Consider the following 20,828-nt stretch of genomic DNA (forward strand, 5'->3'; position numbering starts at 1 on the left):
AGAAATATTATCAGAATAATTGCTTGTGATGAGCTATGAAGGTAAATCAAGTTTGGCATGAATCGCTCAAGACAAAAATCAAAAAGATACTGCTTGATTAAAGGACAGGAGGAAAATGAGTGCATTAGTACAGTCTGTGTGTGTTGTGTTTCTGTATATTGGGTTCACAGAAAATGTCTAATCACTATTTCTTGGCTTCGTTCGAGTCGCAAGCCTTTCATATTTTCTTACATGATGTATAAAAGGAATTTCTTCAGTGAAGATACAGAAGATTTCCCCAAAGAAATTGAGGAGGAAAGTGATAAAAAAAAATTATTATTTTGGAATTGTCCCTGAATTTGCTTTGCTTGGCTTCGATGTAGTATCTTCAATATCAAAACCTCTACACAAAAGCGGTACACTCTGAAGTATTAGAGGATCTCCGAGTTATCAGTCTACATACAGGAGCCTATAGCTTGCCAGCTTTTACTCTGGGAATTTTATCATGACAATAGCGAAGCCGCCTCAGGGCCCTTTTAAGCTTCCCTCATTTCATTTCCATCTCTATTGCTCTCTGAGTTCAGTTACATTTGGCTGTGCATCACCATGGCAGCGGACACTGGCCCTTATGTCTGACTCAGACACCATCCAGAGCATTTCAGCTCTGAGTGAGTCATAATGAGTCCTACTCTCCTTTGCTACGGTGCTGAAAATAGGCTCACTTTCCTCCTTAAGATTTCTCTGTGGAGAACGTCTGTGATCATCTCTCAAAACGCTCCTTTCATTCCGTAACAAACATGTTCCAAACTAAGAAAGAGCTAGGAATGTTGGGATGCAGCCAAGTCGATAAAGACAGTGAACCGGATATGCACACAGGAACAGAGAGCACGCAATATTAACACACACAGAGACTGTGCATACAAACTGACACTGGTGCTCTTTACTCTCTACCTGTATGTACATATTATCTATAGTTCAGACATGATACACTTCTATGTTAAACTTTTCTATTCACATAAAGCCTTGCATAGGTAACTAGATTATGCTGTTTGTTGTTTCTATATGCTAATATTGCCTATGTGCCAACTTAAAAAGCATCTTCTTATAAAATATTTTCATTCACATTTCAAGATTTTCCTGAAATACAATATTTAAACAAGAATCCAAATTAAGTGTTAACAGTTCTCGTACCACAACTTTATGAAGAAGAAAAAGATGATCAAAGAAAATCTTGCGCAACAGAAATGAAATTCATTTAGTTTGTATGCTGTGTGTGTGTATCACATGGTTTCTGTGACAACGCCTCCAGGCCCGCAGTTTTGCTAAATGAGAAGCTTCCTTTTTATTGTGATGGGAGGGGAGGGGGGACAGAGGAGGGACGAATATTTCCCCACCTGAAATTTGTAAATGAGATTTTCTAACCCTGGGCACAACATTCACTGCGTGTCACATCTTTGGAAAACAGTCATTTCTGTCTCTGCATCTACACTACACTCCCCTCTGTCACTCATAGAGACCTGTGGGTCACTTAGCTTACTGTGGAACACTGCCTCCAAACAAGTTTTAGATCTGTTTGTAGTCTACTGGGAAAAAGCTTATCATATATCAATTAAGATACTACCTGATTACTTTTATCGAATATTTTACTGTGACAAAGCTTAAAGGCGCTCCATGCAGCAAACCCTGCCCATCGAAGAGCGAGGCAGTGATTCCAGTCTTATTCCAGTGTTATTGTTAGTCTAGTATTTTATTGACATTTTAGTTTTTCTCAACAGATTCATATTTTTTTATATATTATATATAAATACCGTGGCAGTCAGCATCATTAGGCGTGCACAGGAGAAACTGAAAATAAACAAATAACTGAAGAGTTTTAAGTTGTTATGAAAAGTTCAAGTGTGTTTGCCAACACTGGATGTGAGATTGTTTTTAACAATTCAATACTGAAACATAAAAATGTGGGCTGACTATACCAAAGAATAGTGATGGCAAATGATGAAATAATTATGTAATTAATTAGCTGACAGTAAATTAGCAATGATGATTTAATTAATTGCTGTCTTAGTTTAGTCTTATTAAGCAGACCTGTAATTTATGTATCTAGCTTTTGGTCATTTGGTAAGTTAGTAAGATGGGTGAGCATGACAATCATGGTTTGCATTTATGTTGATATTTAAGAAAGAACTAAGCAACAGCACATTTTCATTGTATATGAAGTCATTCTGAGTTTTTTTTTTTCTTCCATTCTATCTTTGAGATGAACATCATATGGGTTGTGGGATGTGGCTAATGTCAGTGTGACCTTGAAACGTACACACAATTTGTAACTTATACTAACTCACTTCCTAATATTATAGTTACGCTATATTCTCTCACCCGCAGTGTACAAAAGATATTTCAGCACAGTGTATGATTTAATACCACATACGTTTATTTTAATATTTCTGCTCCATCATATTTAATAGTTTTACTCTCTTGAGTCGTGTTTCCACCTTTATATTTCACACCTTGTTTATGTTGTTGTTTCCGCCATCTGTAATTCTGACTTGGCTTCACATTAGTCTCCCTTAAACCTGTGGCCTACAACCTATCTCAATAAAACAGCTGTATCATCCAACAGTTCAATATGATCCATGTGAACGCAGTGCACAGGCTCAAAGATCCATACAGAATGAATGTGGGTAGCCACACAGCACAAGTGTGCAACAAAGATTTATCTATCTGTCCAATAAAACCACCCTGTGTGCTAAAAATAGGCCCATTCAGTGTAGAAAGAGGATCTCCTGCAGCTCTCTGGGCACAACAGTTTGTGCTCTCAATCCACCCCGCCACCCTTCCAAAGGGATTTGCTAACTATGTGCAAATGTGCAAGTGACCCAGTCTACTAGCTTTCTCCTTCAAGGCTTTTTAGGGTTTCCTAAGACAGTGATTAACATCATTACAAGTGTTACTTAAATCTGCTGGTGGAGGGACATAGGAGAGAGACAATATGAATTTATATACAAAGATGATTAGTGAGTAAAGGTGCCATCACATCTTAGGTTCTAGGCATGCAGTGATTCACTAATTTTACTATTTACTGTAGTTTTGTGATCATAAAGGCTCAACTACACAGATTGTTATTTACAATCAATGAAGCAGCAGTGAGTTAAGAGTTGGGCTTTCAGTGCGACGTAAACCAACTGCAAAAGTGCAAGAAAAGGAGCACTGCACCCTCCTAAAAATGTACCACGTAATCTCCTCAAGGGCATAACAACTGCATAAGAGATGTTCTCAATTTCCTTCTTTCATTTTCTTTCATTCATCTCACCAAAAAACAACAAACAAAAAGGCTCCTAAGGTTTTATGCATCAGTAATGCAATGAAATAAATTAATGCAATATAATCATTAAACTATTTTTGATTTTTCCTCAGACTATAATAGTAGCATCACAGCTTACAATCATTGCATCCCTGATCTCATATCGATATTAATCTAGTATTTAAGGACTCTGAACATTTGTACTTGATAAATGGACAACAAAATTAACAGGAGACTGAGGGAAATCAACTGAGATGAATCAAGCACACTTGAGGGTATGGCCTTTACCAGTGACTCTTTACATTACTAGTTTAATAAATGAGTAATCCTCACCTTCACAACAGAAAACAGGGCAGTGGTAGTTTAAGAAAGAAGGACATTAACTGCACTGACTGCTTGAAAACCGCAGAGAAATAATGGAGGAATCAATGGCAGGAAGAGGAGAGGGTCACCGGGATTAGAAGGCAATCTGGATTAGTCGGAGGATCTGGGGCGCGCGCTGCTGCCATGCGGGCGTCGGATGACACATGCACAAAAATGCCAAGTCAGGCTGCGAGCCTGAGACAAGAAGTGTGTGTGCACACTCATGCGTGTAAATGTTGTCATTCGCTGTGTTTTTTCCAGCTCACACAAGCGTTTCTGCAATTTTACACAATCACGCATTGTGATGTTTTAATTTTAACAGGCAGAAATCGCCGACAAGATTTTGCCATGCACTCTAATCATGCACTGTGTAATAGCTCTTTTCTTTAATATCTATAAAGCTAACAAAGCACTGGCACTAAGTCAAATATGTATTCTATCCGTTTCAATAGAATTGGCTCATATAACAAGCAGACTAATAATACTTGAGAAATAACTTAATTACCGCTCACTCTCCACGGCGCTCTAATTATAGCCTTTACAAAAGAGCAGCAGTAATGCACTTTTAAGTGTAATGGGAGTTTACCTAATTAGGCCTATCACACACAGACATAAGCATACACACACACACTTACACACTGGTGAGAAAACTGTCATTCAGTAATTAGTGGTGGTGATGAAACCCTCTATTACCATTTCATTTACACACCATCATGGGGCACTGTCGGCTGACCCGTGTGCTTGCATACAGCCAAGCTTTGCCAACAGCTTTTAAAACAGTAATATCTTTATGACAGAGCTGTGGCACAGCACAGCGTGATACATTAGCTGGTTTGCCTTTTCATTTCCACAATCAGTTAAAAGCCAGTACTGTATTTTAGCATTATCTACTCCAGTAATGACTGCCTTATCTCCACCGCTGGTGTTAATGAGTGGGCAGGAAGGGTCTAACTGCTGCAACTAATAGGGTTGGTCACACAGTGTAACTAGGTGTGAATATATATATATATATATATTATTACAGGCCCCAGGGAATAAAATAGAGGTGTTTGGTCTTATTATCACAGAGTTAGTGGGGTGCTAGATGCCCCTGTAAGCTTAGCAGCCAATCAGCTGCACAGCCAGCCATTACAATGCTCAGCTCTTTGTTTTAAACCTCAGCAGATGTACAAATGTACCTTACTTGGCCTGGACACCAGTTGTGTGTTTAAGTGTGTGTGAGATCAGAAACTGGACTCCCCGCTGCTTTCGCAGGGTTTATGAGATATGGAAAGCCTTTATTTACATTTAAAAAGGTTCTACATCTGGTGCGGAGGGAAACCAGGGGCCTGAGGTTCCAATGAGGTCATTTCAATATATCCTCAAGAGTTTTGCCAAGATGGGTTGTTTGCTTTCTCATTTTCGCCCGGATAAATGGCAAACGCATTTGCTGTTGCCAAATCTCCAAACTGGATACATGAACTACCTCATTAAATAATTTTCACATGTGGCCAAAAGTATCATGGGACATGGAAGTCATGGGGATGGTGTGTTTATAGCATCCACAATAACCGCCACTGCTCACTACGTGAGGCGCCAAGATGGCACACGCCCATCATTGTAGAGAGCCAGAGTTATTCCCCTGTAGTGCGGTGCTTCTGGCTTGGCTGAACACAGTAGCCAGTGTTAATGGGTGGGAAGCCAGTGAGGGATCCTGCTCTTTGCATTAATATCTCCTACTAGCAATGTGGAGGACCATAATCATGGATTTTTTTTTTTTAAGTAAACAAACGAGATCATTACACCCCTAGAAACAACAAATAACAATTAAGGAAAATAGCAATTGACTCCTGAGTGTTATTGTAAAGGAGCAAATGCTTATAGCTGCAGTGTATTAATACACTAACTGTGGCTAGTGTTGCTCTTAACAACAGTTACTAACTATAAGCAGAATAATGTTATCGTATTCTATTATCAATTATCAAGTGAAATATTTATTTTCTAACCCTCTCACTGTGTATGAAAAATAAGAAGTCATTTTGTTTTGTATTCCACAATTTATGAATTCATCACTGATTTATTTCTTACATTGTTTAGGTTGACTAAAACCAAAAAAATTAAATAAACATTTGAAGTGTGGCCTTTCTTGGTCAAGGGCATTTCTTTACCGCCACACAATTGTGACGTCAAGTTCGATAGAGGATGATTTGTAAACTACCGTTACATAAAAGAAGAAATGTTCAGATGGCCCTCAGATCGAAGATTACTGTTTGAATATAAATAAACCTCATCAAGACTTGAAAGTAAACATTGTCACTGCTGTTTTTATGTGTATTTTTTATTTTATTTACAATGTGCACCCTCTCCTCATATCCCATCACCAACACTTCTCAGCAGACATTTGTTTCCTATCATGACACCCTATTAAATGTTGTAAATGAGAGCAGACATGCAATTTTCCAGCACACAATAAACATTATCAGATTTAATGCATTTCTTTATAGTTTTATATTACATTGTATATCCTGATGTTTCTTTTTTAGTTTTTCATATGTTTTGCATTACATGAAGCAATATTTTCTTATTTGCAATAAAACAGTAAAACAGAAAAAAAAAAAAAATCCAACATATAAAAAATCATATTGCTCTTTTGCTTTCTCAAGATGTCATGAGGATTGCAAGCCAAGTCTCATCTAAACACTGGAAAATATTGACGCTAAGGGCTTGATTATAATTAATCAAATGACATTTCCGAGTGGAAACAGATTGTGCAAATGGAAATATTTGAGTGCATGTGTCACGACTAAACAGTGTAGCATCTGTCAGAGCAGACAGAACAGAGCTGAGGTCATCCTCCCACGTGAATGCTCTTGTACCGAAGATGTCCTGCAAAATACGGCCACTCTGTGTGAGGACACCATGTTCACAGTGCCAACGCTATCGTGGCTAAATCATTATCATTACGTAATAACAAGACATGACAACCAATTGTTGTTTGAGGCTGGAGCAGAGTTGAGGGCTCTGTGGCTGTGCAGTGTGCTGTTTTATGGAAAATGAGTGTGATACGTGTAAGAGATATGGTGGCATAATGACCCAAATATAATGAGGAGTGTACAAACTATTGCCACATGCTAGAAAAATAAGAAATATAATGGCGTCATCTGAATCTGATCTAGCCCCAATTTCCACACTTACTGGGGTTTGACTTGAGCTAGAAACCGGGCACCAAGCGGAGGAAACAAAGCAGTATGTTTTTGTAGGCAAATCAAAAAGTACAAGCAGTTTGATAGCATGACTAATAAGAAAGAAAAATCTTCCTACAGTGTGCAACTGCTTGGAAAAAATGTTGTCCTTAAAGTTCTTTCTAGTCATTTTTTTTCGGTCTTGTGGCAGACACAGTTTCCTATGAGTTTCCATATTTAGCATATTACAAACCAACACTGGCTGTAATGATGTCATTCCTGTATAACGACATAAGCCTAAAAATGCTACATTAAAATACACATGTTTTACCGTGATGCCCGATATAATAGCTCTGTTTTTCCACCTTTTCCACTGTATTTGCACTCTGAAAGTGTCTCACCTAAAGCAATTACCACATATACTGACTGTGGGCCCCTTTGAATGTAAAAACTACCTAATAAGATCCCTTTTGTGATGCAGATGGCCACATACTATTTAAGTTAGTAAAACATGTAACGCACTAACATTCCCTTTAAGGCAGTGCTGCATACACAAACAATCGCCTATTGAACATGTTGTACAGATTTATGACTTTAAGAGCTGCATGATATGCAGTCTGCAGCCAGAAATGAGAACATTAAACATATTTTCTGGCAACATATAAAACTCTCATATAAAAATTCCACCCTGTGAAAACCGGGATGGACTACTGCTAATCCAGCACTTTTGGCAATTCTGCACAAGTCTTCCTTGACCTTTCCTTTGCTGCCAAGTCATCACAAACACAGAGTGAACAGTTCCCGGCCTTGACACTGAGTCAGACACAAACCCCTAACAACACACATGCCTCTCCACAGCCTCAGTGTAGCAGACGCACAGCAAGCATCCACAGGGTGCACAATTCATTAAAAAATGAAAATGCAAGGGGCTGAAATTTTTTTTAATCACAGCGAAAGGATTTTCCAGATGGCCTCCAAAACAGGGTATTCTCATGCTTATGTTCCCATGCCAAATTACTGGCCTACAAATCAAGATACACGTCCAACAAATCTCATTATAAACCAACTAAATGCACAACAACAGCAGTAGTGGGGTTTTTTTTATGTAGTTTATGGTTTTCTCAGGAAAAATGTCTGCTTTGATGTATCCTAAAACATCTTGCTGCATTATTTTTAGAAAAGAACAACAATGTGATTTCTGTTAACACATAAAGTGCATATTCACATGAAAAGCAACCTCGAGCACAAATCCCAAAGGAGACACCTGTCAACCAAAAAAGCTGAATCCTGTTTATATTCCATTTGTGAGCGTTAGGGCTGAAGGTCAGCTGGATCGGATGCTGAAGTCAGGCAGGACTGGAGTCATGACTGGTGACTCTGCTGAGTCCAATGAGCCCCTTAGGTCATCTGTGTCGAGGGGGGATTAGGAGCGGTCGGTGATCCCATCAAAGCAATGTGTCACCAGCGCCGTGTCTTACCGTGGAGCCACACACTCCAGCGAGCACTGATCCCCTTAACTGACTCTCAGCGGGCCCGGCAACTAAAGCGAGCTGACAGCAGGGCTATTTTCAGGCAGAAATCACCCCTGTTTGGACAGGGCCACAGATAGAGATGGCCGGGGCCCATGCCATCGCTCTCCATTAGAGAGAATGAAAAACACAGTGAGGAGCCCACTTTGCCACTTTGTAGCAGAGAGCAACCTTTTGCTCACGACAGCTCCCAGAAACAGATGAGGGATAAATGTGTTGTGACAGCAGCTAATAAGGTCCCTGTGATCTGCTGGTCGGTGTGTCAGTGTTAGTGTGTGACTGTGCGTGTGTGTGTGTGTCAGTGTGCACGCCTGAGTGGCCATTTGTCGTCTATGTTTATACTAAAACTATGCTTTGAACAAAGGAGTAAAATGCACTGATGACAGATAAATAGAGCAACTAAAGAAGGCTGTGTCTTGATACATGACTGCAAGATACATATTTGATATGCTTGATCATCCTCTCTACTTTTCTATGACAGATTAAAGAGCCAAAGGACTAAAATAGTACGCAGGAACACAAATAAAGTCTCTACAAATAGCCAAAGTCAGACATAAAACACAATACAGTATACCAGTCACAGTGATTAGCATTTCCTACCATCTATTCTGCTGCTGTTATTATGTAACAGTTTTGTGCCCCTATTACAATTTCTGCAGAGGTTTGTTCTTTTGACGTGCGTGGTAAGTTTACAGTAGCCATTCATGCAGTGATCACAAATAGAGCAAAGGATTTTTAAAAAATCAATCTGTAATGCTCTTTCACCTTCCCTCTAATGAGCATCCGTTCCTAATACACAAGATCATGAACTAAGGCTTGACCCTGGTCACCAAACCAGGAGCTAACCCAATTACTTCCTGCTCTGGACACTCCAGAAACAATATATTTACCTCACGTCACCTGACAGGAATACAGTACGTTCTTTTCAGTGACGCACGCGCACATTTTCTAAAAATAGTTATAAAAATAGAGTTATTTTTTTTAAGTGACACATCTCTTTTTTGCTTTATTTAGAACTTATTAGTCATGTGATATGGTTGGTAACTTTTTGGGTTCAGTTATGGCCGGCCAGTAACACTCAGTTGTTTCCCTGTTGAGTGCTGATTTAAATGGCGCATCACCTCAACTCGTGGCTTTTAGTAGTGCTGCAGTGCTTCATTACAGTTTTGCCAAATTAGCACCCTGCAGAGGTTACACCAAGCTGTCTGTTGAAATGTGGCCATACTTAGGATCTAATGCTCAGGGGAGCTTTGAACATCCCCGGTCTATGAAAAGCAGTATAATGCGGTATGTTTCTAATACTGGTGGGAAGAAACCGCCAAGACCCAATGATAGAGTTGAGCTGCAGTTGATTAAAATATTGGCCCTTTTCACAGCAGACATTTTATCTGAGGTAAGAAAAGCACAGGTGTTACTAATAACAATAACGATGGCTTCTTTCTGCTTGTGTTCAAGTGCTCGAGTAAGTTATGATGGTGAGCCAACATGCACAAGACCAGGACCATGAAATCAAAGCAGCATCATTAACATGATCATTTAAATCTGTGTTTTTCCTACTGTGGAATTTCAAAATGTTCCCTAATCATTGTCACTTAATAAGTGACAGCATCATTTATATGTGATGTACTAATATACAGACAGTTTGACTTGTTCTGCCAGTGAGAGGTAAAACCGATTTTGTTCATGATGGCTCAGTTCCATTAAGTCTACCAGTAAGGCACGCCAGCGAGCAACTAGGAGCTAGTTGACCTGTATGGAATGCAGCCGTTTTATCAATTACACCTGTGATTTTCTTCATACGACGTGCCAGAGTTTTCTGCGAAAAATCTCCAGAGCCCCGGGAATGGAAAACCAAAATGTAATGAAGCCATTACTTATATCACAGCTATTACTAATACAACCAGCAGACACACGTTTGTTAGGTCAACCTGTCAGCCGTGATAAAAGGTCTGTTGGTTGAAAATGTTGCATTAAGGTTCAGTACTTTATTGGTGCTGTGGACAAACACAAGCTCTTTGCAGCTTTCCAAACTGCCCTGACACAAGTGACAAGCCGTTCTCAGCACATTTTTCTAAAAACTACAAATCACATCTTTTTTAAATAATCACTTTTTTTATGGTTACATGCCATTTAGTTTTCAAGCACATGTACTTAAATGGAGTGGTTTTATTGATTTAAAAGGTCCACTTGACCTCATCATTACCCCGAAGAATATTCAACCGATTTTTTTCAGATCATACTTCATCATCTTCCATAAATCAGGATAGCAATAAATACAGTGATGAGATTATATGCAGCTGTACTGTATCTGACTTCATTTCTTTGCCGTAACACTTTAGTTACATATCACCTCTCTGCAAAGCAACCGCCTCCAAAGGCACTTCCCTTGAAATAGTCTGGTGCGTGGCACTGAATATTTCTGCTGTCAAAGGATTAAGACATCACAGCGTATCTAAAACTATTATAGCTACAATTTATATTACTTTCCTGACACAGCTGAGCAGAGAAGCCATTAATTTTCTCAACAGTGGTAAGGACTTTTTAAAGGTCCCTACTGTGGTGGAGGTTTTGAACCGCAATGCTGAATGCCCCACACACGCACACGCACACACACGCACACGCACAGGAAATCATTTGATTAGGTTCAATTTGTTGCACTGAAAACCAGGCAGGCTTTTGAATCTGTGAATGTACAATATTTGACAAAGTGCCAGTTAACTTGCAAAGACCATGCTCGGCAAAAAATATGTTGTCATTTGCAGTTTGATGTGCATATTACAGTAATTTGTGCATTGTGATGTTTCCATGATCAAGCACACTGGAATATTGATTAACCTTTGCTTTAAGAACCCTGCAGAGGTTTGGGCCAGACTCCTGGGCTGCTTCCTCCACAACCCACCAGCCCACTTCCACTACCTATTCATATCCGGAGGAGAGGTGTGGGATCGATGGCATGCCGGGACGCTATTAGAGCTGAGGCAGCTAAGCAGCCAGGCAGCCACGACTTCAAAAGCAAAGTGTGGGTTAGGGACGAGAAATAACACAAGGTAATTATCTGGGCCCCGCTAGCTACCACCAAGGTAATCTGTAGAGTGGAGGACAAGGGGGGCTGTGGAGGTTGTGTTCAGGATGTCTGTCCATATTTACCTCAACTCACTGCACTTTGCTCACTCCAGCAATGCTGAAGGAGAACACAAAACTTTTCCTGGCACACATTCTTGTACATTCTATCCTTTTAAATACCATTTTTACAAATTCAGTGGTTAAACTGCTGACCAGTTTCCAGAGCTTCCAGAGCTGACCAGAGTTTACAGGCAACTTGGCTATGAAGTGACAAAAAAAGTTGTAATCGCCGTGAATCACGTCCCAACCTGTCACACTGCTGCTGAAGCCAAATTGCCTGTCAAGGTGAGAAACCATCTGCTTTTCCGGTTATCTTAAAAGTCATGATGAGTGAGAAGCCATTAGGCAAATGCCCCGAGAGCATCTGGACAACAAGTCATCACAAAGTCAAGAAACTTCCACTTAACGAACGGCAGCTCACACAAGTTGATTTTATTGGTTAACAAACATGAAATTCATTCTAATTAACATCTGCACGGATTTCAATTTTCTGATCACTCATTTGGAAGTGTAAACAAAATCTTCAGTCGGAGCAATTTAATATAATTTGCTTCCTCTGTTCCTGAATGTTTTGTGTAATCAAATATAACAGCAATAATCATTGGAACAACTATTCCACTCCGCGCCTAAAAGCTCAATCCACTTCTTTTCTAATGGAAAGAAAACACAAATTACCACAAATCAGTCTGTTTTACATACATATGAGAAATAAAAAAACAATCATGCACACAAGCACAGACAGAAACACACTCATACACACACTTAAAATAGAGAACAATTATAAAAACTGCAAGATCAGCACGCTAACTCTGCATGTGCAGTCATAGGCTTTGTACTTGCTGACTTATTTCTGCTTCCAGTGCAGGTAATGAGTTAAAGGTCAATAGGTTGTTATGACACCAATTAGTGCATTACTGCAAATCAGCATTGTAGCTCATCATCAGCGGTGGTCAGCTGATGCTTTGAGATTTCAACAAAGCTAATTGCAGAATAATGAGCGCAAACCGATGCCACCGCAGTGAGGGAAGCAACCAGAAACAGTCCCTTGGGGTGGTTTATAGGTCATGTACTGCACTTCAGTTGATGTCACGGATCAACAAAGGTGTGGCAGGGGTGATGTTGAGGTTTAAGTGCAGGGTCAGCTTTAAGACCTTCTGCTCAACCCTTGAAATTAAAACTTTACCTTACACCTGATCTTCTCTAAAACACATGGGGATCGAACATGATGTGTGTTTTTTTTTTTTAATTTACACTTAAGAAGCTGATCAAATTAGTTTTAGTTAAGAAATCCTCATGTCGCATTTCAAGTTTTATTCATTTTTCTGCAAGGACAATGACAGTGTTGCAAGTAGTACTGTTATGTCATGGTGAAATATCTGTGTGGGTGCATACAGAAATGGTTTGTAATGTCACCTCAATGCAAATGGCCCCATGGGCAGCGAACCATCTCGGTAGCTGTCACTATAGTCTTTGCTTAGCTCCATCTGTGACCCAAGCATCACAACTTGTGGTACGAGCACTGTGCCATCTAGCAGAACCAGTGCCAACCAGCAGCAAGCTAGGCTAATTACCTCTCTAAATGAATGCTAGTTAGATTAGCTGGCCAAATTAACAAATGACACTGCAGCTTGGCTTTAAAAAATGTTCATACTTTATTTTCATTCTGAATCTTGTTGCTGCACAAATGTCACGGAACAACAAATGCTGATACAAGATTAGCCTGTGGGTGATGTCGTGTCATATACAGAATCTAGAAAGCTCAATTGTGACGTGCTGTAAACTTCAACCTCAATACCACAGTTTCTGATTGATCAGGTAACATCAAGGTGCTGACAGAAAACAACTATGCTCAACCTAACCACAGTATGAACTGATTCTGACATGGAAAATATGAAAAAAATATATATCATACCATTCATCACCAGCTGCTTCACAGGAGGTGAACTTCAAAGTCCAACACAGCTGATCACAGTCCACAGTCAGCACATTATATCACGTCACTTTAGGTGCGCGCTGAAGTGTACTTACAGCTGAGATTAAAATTATTTTCCATTATTCAGACAGTCTGAAGATTCAAACTGGATTTAAAATTTACTTCCACCAGCTTTGAGCAACAGCCGACTGGACTGTTAACAACCTCGTATGCCACAGCGGTTTTGAGCCTCAGCCCACAGGTCAGAGTGTGCCACCTCATTCTCTGTGATGTATCACTAATAAACAACAGGGCAGGCCAGAAGCAGGCACCTTTCAACAAGGACAAGAACACTGGTCCACTTCTACTGATGACAACTTGATGAATAAACTCTCCAGACGAAATCAATGACACCGTGGCAGCAGAAGCCAGCCTGCCAACTGGTTGGTCAGGCAGTGTCAGAGGTGCTCACACTCTCAGGGCCACTTTAAGTAAAATGCAGTAGGTGTTGACTCAACTGCTAATTAACCAACAAAGACACACACACACACACACCAGCTCCTCTTTTGTATTTTTCTTGCACGCCCACACAGGTGTATTGACAGGGACTGATGTCTTGTTACCCAATGTCACTTGTGGGCCACCCGCTGTAAAATTAAAAAACAATGTCTGATGTTAAGCTAGTTAGGAAATCTGAAAAGCTTTCATGCCTCATTGCTTCAAAACACTGCACCAACAAAAACACTCAAGCTTCTGCAGTGACAACAACCATCATGACAGCTTTCATTGTCAGTTGCACACAATAAGAACATAATGCGCTGACACTGATCAGTAGACAATCCAAGCAGACATGTAGCCAATTGTTGGAACCAATTGTGTGAATGCAACCAGGAAGCCCTGCTTAAGTGTGCGTGTGTGTGTCTTTGTGTGTGTCCTGCTAGTTTCATTGAGCCAATTATGTCTGAGAGAGGAAGTGATTTTTTTATCTAGCCTTGTGGAGAGTGTGTATTGAACCTGGTATAGAATTTCTATGACCCCTTTTAAAAAGATAAAGGCATCCAAGTTCTCCTTTAATTTGCACGATCACAGTAAGTAAACAATATCTGACTAAAGGCAGACATGAAAAGCTTAAAATGTTTTATACTCATCTAATTAGTACAACAAATTGTATCAGGCAGGGACAGTGGAGATAAAATGAGTATTAAAATCAGCCATTGGTCATTTTTTTACATCTTTATCGCCACATGAATAATGAAAATGTATCATACACTTGAAATGTAGCAACAAAAACGTATTTCAGTATGAATGGACAAACATTAATACCAAGATACAAAGACACATTTTTAAGGGTCTTTTAGTGGGCCTCTCATATTCTGTATCTGGATAAGTGGCTTCTGGCCTTAACACCACACCTAAAAGATTTACATTCCTTTATATTTTCAATAGTTTTTGACGTTAACTGAAAGCTTCAGAAACCCTTTTACCTCACCAAGAAGACCCTAAAGGGTTATGTCGATTACTGTTTGCTCAAAGTCTGCTAAAAGTACTGAAAATTGATACAGCAAGCCATGACAAGCATCCCATTCAGAGCTGCCAGTAGCACTCAATCCAGTCATCTCGTGAATGTTTTCATATATCTGTTCTGTTTATTCTCCCGCTATCTCTTCCCTGCTCCGAGGCCTATAGAGCCTCTCAGGCTGATTGACGGAAAGGGGTTCTGGCTCCTGCCAGAGAAGCATGATTGACGTCCTTGAGATGGAAGAGAGCCAGCAAGGATTTTACTGTCATTCGTGGACGTGCAGAGGGCTCCAAGATGGCAGAGTTAGAGAATCAGCACTCACAAGTGGAGTCTGCACAAGCCACTAAGGTCTGTACATACTAATAAGTGTGTCTAGATGCATGTATCATAGCTGTGGTTTCTGCTATGCGCTGAACGGTTTTCATGGCAACAAACAACACATTACCTACTTCCTTTGAAGCCGCTGAAGCCAAAAACCAAAAGTACCCATAGTTTCACTTTTTCTTGCAGCACTGGTGAGCAAACAGGTTCTTCCAACACTGGATCACACATCTCTGCAGCTGTTAATGCTTACCAAACTATACAAAACAAGCAAAATGTATTGCAACTTTGCTTTTTAGTACTCCATGAGATAGCACAGTGAATGAGGAAGTCTGTCTGTGTGGAAGTACAGGACATATCACACTGAATAGCTCAACAGACAAGCAGGATCTCATCACTCATCACACACATGTACAGACACACCCAGACACACAGCGCAGCAGCTGCAGATGTGCAGCAGTGGGAGCCTGCGACTTACTTTTTTGTCATCTTTCTGGCTTGCTGGCTGCGCATCCTTACTGTGGTTGTCAGCGGAATGCCTGCCGCTTGCATCCGTTGGTCTGTCGTCCGTTTCGTTCTGCTGATTGGCCCCTGACCGAGGGGAACCCAGAGGGCGGGTCTCCGGCTGTTGAACGCCACTCTGGACCTCCATCTTCCTCTGCAGTGCCTTGAAAAGGAAGGTGGTGGAGAATAAGACAAGACAAGGGGGTGGGGGGGTGAATCAGTGAGGCAGTTATACATAGATCTGTTCTCACAACCATCTCTCCCAAATACACACTGATCTGCGTGTGCTTCCATGACTGCTGGTTTCTACTGAGGTGCTGATGAGCACAGGGGGAGATAATAAGGAAATTTGGCCTGAACTTTCACTAGATGATATTAAGATGCAGCGAAAGTTAGAAACACTTTTGAGTTATGACTACATCAAGCACTTGCGTGCTAAACAGTAAGCTGTCTCATTGCATACTGTATGTATGTAGAGGAGGATTCAAAGTAAGACTAGATAAAACCGTAGAGATGAAGAAGACATTGGTTTATTTTGCATGTTTGTTTTCTTTTTATTAATGTAGGGACTGTGCATGAAGCCTCAGAAGCCTATAATAATATTGTGGCTTTTTTTAATGGAAAAAGTGGATATGTTTGGTCATCATTACTGTATAACCAAGTGCAAGTTACATTTTGACAAAGCTTTCTATTTGTGAAGAAATATTTCTCGGTTTAACATCAATATTAACAAACCTACATCTTTATAATAAAATCAATTAGACAGATGAAAATCAGCTGTTCAAGAACTGCACCATGACTCATCTATCACTGACACAGGGAACGGTGGAACAGCAATATTCTTTCCTTTAATAAAGGATGATCCCTGCCCCGGTACAGGAAAGTATGCACTGAAGACTTTCTAGCAAGTACAGACCGTACTCACACACACACACACATTTGGAGACGTTAAAGCAGGGAATACACGGGTGTAATTAATAACATTAATGGCTGCAGTCCATTTAGACGAGCTTGTTTGCAGGGTCCTGGCACCGTGCACACTGGCTTACTGGAGCCATTGTTAACTAAATTTGTTTCACCTGTGCTTCTCCTGCAATGACAAGTCGAAATGTGTGTCATGAAAAAGGAATTTAACCATCCGGGATTCACTCAGTTCACAGCAGAAACTTTTCTAACCCCAAAAAAGTGCACAAAATGAATCCCGAACAGCAGCAGCCGATCCTGACCTCTGACCTCATATTCGTCTCTGGGTATGAATGATGAATGACTATATCATTATCTAAGCCTGTTTCTGTTGAGCAACCCTGAGGGCTGGATGCAAATAAAGATCCATTAAAAAAGTTTTAACCTGATATTTAAAAAAAAAAAAAAAAAAGAGAGAGAGAGAAACAAAAGATATGATGAAAAGAATCCCCTCAGGTAGTTGTGATGAGTTTGTATAAGGACGTTTCACTGCATCATAACACCAGCAAACTCCCCGAACAATAAAGGAGAGACAAACAAAGTAAAGACGAGCCACCTCCTCTCAAGGTCACATCAAACACTATCTACCTGAAATCAGCAGCCAGGTGAAGTTTAGCACCGAGCTGCTTCATTCTGCATTCTGAGGCCATCAATAAGTTATGAGGTCGGTTGGTTGGTTCTCACAAATGAAATGAGCTGCCTCATAAATACATGTCCTGGAGGACCTTTTACCAAACATTTCACCGCCTCGGCTCGTTGACAGCAGCGAGACAGGACGCACAAGTTGGCATGACAGGTGAACGCACCTGTTTGCAAATGCCAATCAACCCCTGTGACGTACGGCGTGACGTGCGTGTTGCTCATACTAGAGAAGAGTGCTAACAAAAGCCGCTAATTGAGCCCAACAGTGTAAAAACCCAATGGTGTAACAAGTGTAAACCTCTCATGTGTTTGTAATGTGACAAGTTACCTCGCAGGTAAGGCCCACGAACGGCAATAAATGTTATGACGACTGCTTAAAAAAAAAAAACTTCAAAGTTGTCTCCTTCCTGAGTTGCTCACATGCAGACGCCTGCTTTGCCTTCAAATGCAAATGAAGCTGCAGTTACCAGTGGACGTTTCACTTAACAAAGATAAAAAAAAGAGCATATTTTCTGACGTTATCCCGGCTTCGAGACACTTCTAAACATCTTATCACGGGGCTGTCCCCGCTGACAGGACTTCCAGCGCGTTATTACGGTAGCGTCTGCAGCGTATGGCGGCGGAACACTAACATAACAAGTCGCAAAACAATGCCGAAATACCTCTGTCACTTCTTGGCTCCTCGTTACGTTAGAAGCATATCAAGAGGAAGATGCGGTAGTGCAACTTGCTTTACATCTCTGTTCTGACGTGGGAAGCCACGGCAGTCTGGGGCGGAACAGACGACCGGTTCATTTAGTTATATGAGAAGTTATTCCGTCAAAAATAAAAAATAAAATAAACTGACTGTGAGGCTGTGAGATACTTGACTCGCCGCTGAAGAGGCAAGGCACGGTGTCAAAGCTACACAAGCCGCCGATGTGCTGCTGCTGTCACGGCGGGCGTGTCCCCGCGAGCTGTCACCAAACAAACCCTCCTCCACCGAGCGCGTGTCAAAAATGGTGCCTTCAGGTGCTCCGCGAAAGATCCTGATGTTAAAGCAAAGACATCTAATTTCATGCCTTAACCTGCCCACAAACACATTTTAAACCTCTGTGGCTCTGTAGTTAGTAGTAATAGTTAATTACAATTTGTCATAAACTTAAAAGTCACCATAAATAAAGTTGAACTATTTGGATGCAGCAGGAACTTAACAGTTTGACACATTGTTGGAAAATATAATTGACCCTTTTATACTGAAAATTAATTTTAGGTGGTAGTAGGTGCAGCCCTGCATGAGGCTGAAAAGAAGAAAATATGAACAAATGGTGCATTTAATGTCATTGTGTGATATTTGTTTATTTGACACATGTGAGTTACTGTCAATGAATATTTCATTTCCAACTGTACAAGTGAAGGGTCAATAGATACAGGAGGCAAAACACACACACACACACACACGCGAATTAAAAATCAACAATGATGGTAAAACAAAAATGTTGTGTGCAAGTGCAAACTTGGCACAACTTAACACAAGTAAGCCCTTAAACTAGAGTTTAATTAATATTTCCTACAGTACTTGAAAGCAGCCAAAGCTTTGCTAGGAGGAGCCGACCTATCGTGTTGGAGGTGAGGTGAAGCCAGGCCGGTAATGGAGAACAGGCAGTGCAATTTGCCGAGTGAAAATAGATTTATTGTGTAACCTGCACGGTGTGAAGAATAAATTGTACTTGTCGTAATAGCATAGTGATCCCGTCATTCAGCTTAATAGCAACAAAATGTCTTCTATGCCGTGTCATAGCTGTAATTTGACCTCAGTGATACTTCCTTTAGACATTTAATACTTAAAAAAAAAAAAAATTAAATCTGTCATAGAATTTAATTAAAAGTATATCTTTATTTATTTGTTTATTTATTTATTTTATGATTTTATTTTACCCACTGTGTGTTTCCCATGATGCTTGGCTTCAGACAAGATGATGACAGGTTATGGCCATGAGTGGTGAGTACCAATTAAGTTCTTATCAGATTGTTTAATTTGTAGGATTTTTTGCGGCTAAAATAGAAAAAAACATATCCAGTATTTTACAAATAGAAATTCTTATCCTTTAAATGGTCTTCTGTCTCCTGATTTCTCTTGGGGGTTTACTCCCTTGCTGGGTTACAAACCCAAAGGTTAGAAACCAATTGGCAGAGAATTGCTGTAGATACATTATAAGTAGAGCTCAATGATGGCCACAAGGTGGCAACATAAACCAAATAAACACTGGGTAGAAGAAGGCATGTTTTGAACTAACTCAGTATGGATTTATGCAGATATAGTAATACCCACCAAACCACCCTCTTTAACTCTTTCAAATGCTAAAATGTAAATGGACTCTTGGTCATGTGACTCCTCTGTGACTGTTGGGTATATGTGTGTCAGGAAGAGAGAATGGTAAGACTCCAGTAGGTGTCATACAGCATGTAAATTATATGTTTAATCTCCAGTGTGCAGTTATTTATAGCCGTTCTCTGCCCTTTCATCATTATTAAGCTCCCATCATTATTAAGATATCAAGCTGTGTGTTGTGTTTACCCTAAAAATCAGCCCTTCCAATCTGCTGAGCTATAACATGAACAAGGCATAATATGTGCGTTGGCCCATTGTGCCATTTTCACCGCCTTCCTGTCTGCCCCAACTTAGAAGCCATACTGGTGCACCGTCTCATTCCAAGCAGAAGGGAATGCACCCAAACGAACAACTGCTCCAACATGCGGGCCCTCATCTGTCTGGCTGCCAATGCCAGAGAAGGCAGACAGGCAGTCAGAGAGGCAGGTGGGTCGACAGGCGAACAGACACTGCGAGGAGGAACAGGAGACTGGGCCCTGTACACTCGGGCCTCTCAGCGTATCCAGGCAGGCATGTGTCCTTTTTGCAAGCCAGCAGGGACGCACAGTCAGGCATGTCAGCGGCCCCAGCCGGCACAAGCAGATGTTTTCTGGGTATTGTTGTTCCGCTTCTCCGGTAATTGTTTTCCTTCAGGGCCAGCCAGTGGGACAAAGTGCCAGGTTGTGTTGTGGGAAGGAGTTATGGAGAGATGGAAAGACAGAGTGTATTAATCAATGGCTTTGGAGGCTGTTCTACACAGACGGTCCATCTTTTTCCTTGTGCTCCATGTGGCTTCAATTACAGCAATACAAGCTGGGATATCACAATCATAAGGACACAGCTTTAATGTGATGGCGAACTGTTATTTCAGAGCTGTAAAGGTATTTAATGTTTATTTGGGAGTGCATTAGTGTGATACAGTCAGTAAGAAATCCAGTTTAAAGTCCTTTTGTCAACACCTTCCCTGTTGAAGTATCTTCCTTAAAGACGATTTACCTTGAGATCAATAATTCATGATTAAAATAATGTCTTTGCAGATGTATTGCAGTTATATTGAATGTATTTGTATCACATTGTGAGGCTAAATATGTATTTCAAAGTTTGATTTCTTTGTGTCATGTTGTTGCAGCAATTGTCGGTGTTTGACGATTTTGCGGCATC

At 40.5% G+C, this 20,828-nt stretch overlaps 1 protein-coding gene across 5 annotated transcripts in view; it reads right to left on the bottom strand.

The window, feature by feature from the left end:
• Nucleotides 1-18,308, bottom strand: part of rbms3 (RNA binding motif, single stranded interacting protein) — a 278,332-nt gene extending 260,024 nt beyond the window's left edge. For 2 of the 5 annotated variants that reach the window (XM_019264208.2, XM_019264207.2), the window contains exons 1-2: nucleotides 17,980-18,308; nucleotides 15,687-15,875 (exon numbers count right to left, since the gene is read on the bottom strand). In XM_019264208.2, coding sequence (XP_019119753.1) covers nucleotides 15,687-15,860 — 174 coding nt within the window. In that variant the 5' untranslated portion in view covers nucleotides 15,861-15,875; nucleotides 17,980-18,308. Of the gene's footprint in view, nucleotides 1-15,686; nucleotides 15,876-17,263; nucleotides 17,441-17,979 lie in introns of those variants that run through there. The other 3 variants (XM_019264209.2, XM_019264210.2, XM_027286467.1) reach the window with 3 other exon arrangements.
• Nucleotides 18,309-20,828: the final 2,520 nt, after the last annotated feature.

The sequence above is a fragment of the Larimichthys crocea genome, chromosome XIII, assembly GCF_000972845.2.
Source record: "Larimichthys crocea isolate SSNF chromosome XIII, L_crocea_2.0, whole genome shotgun sequence".
NCBI lineage: Eukaryota > Metazoa > Chordata > Actinopteri > Sciaenidae > Larimichthys > Larimichthys crocea.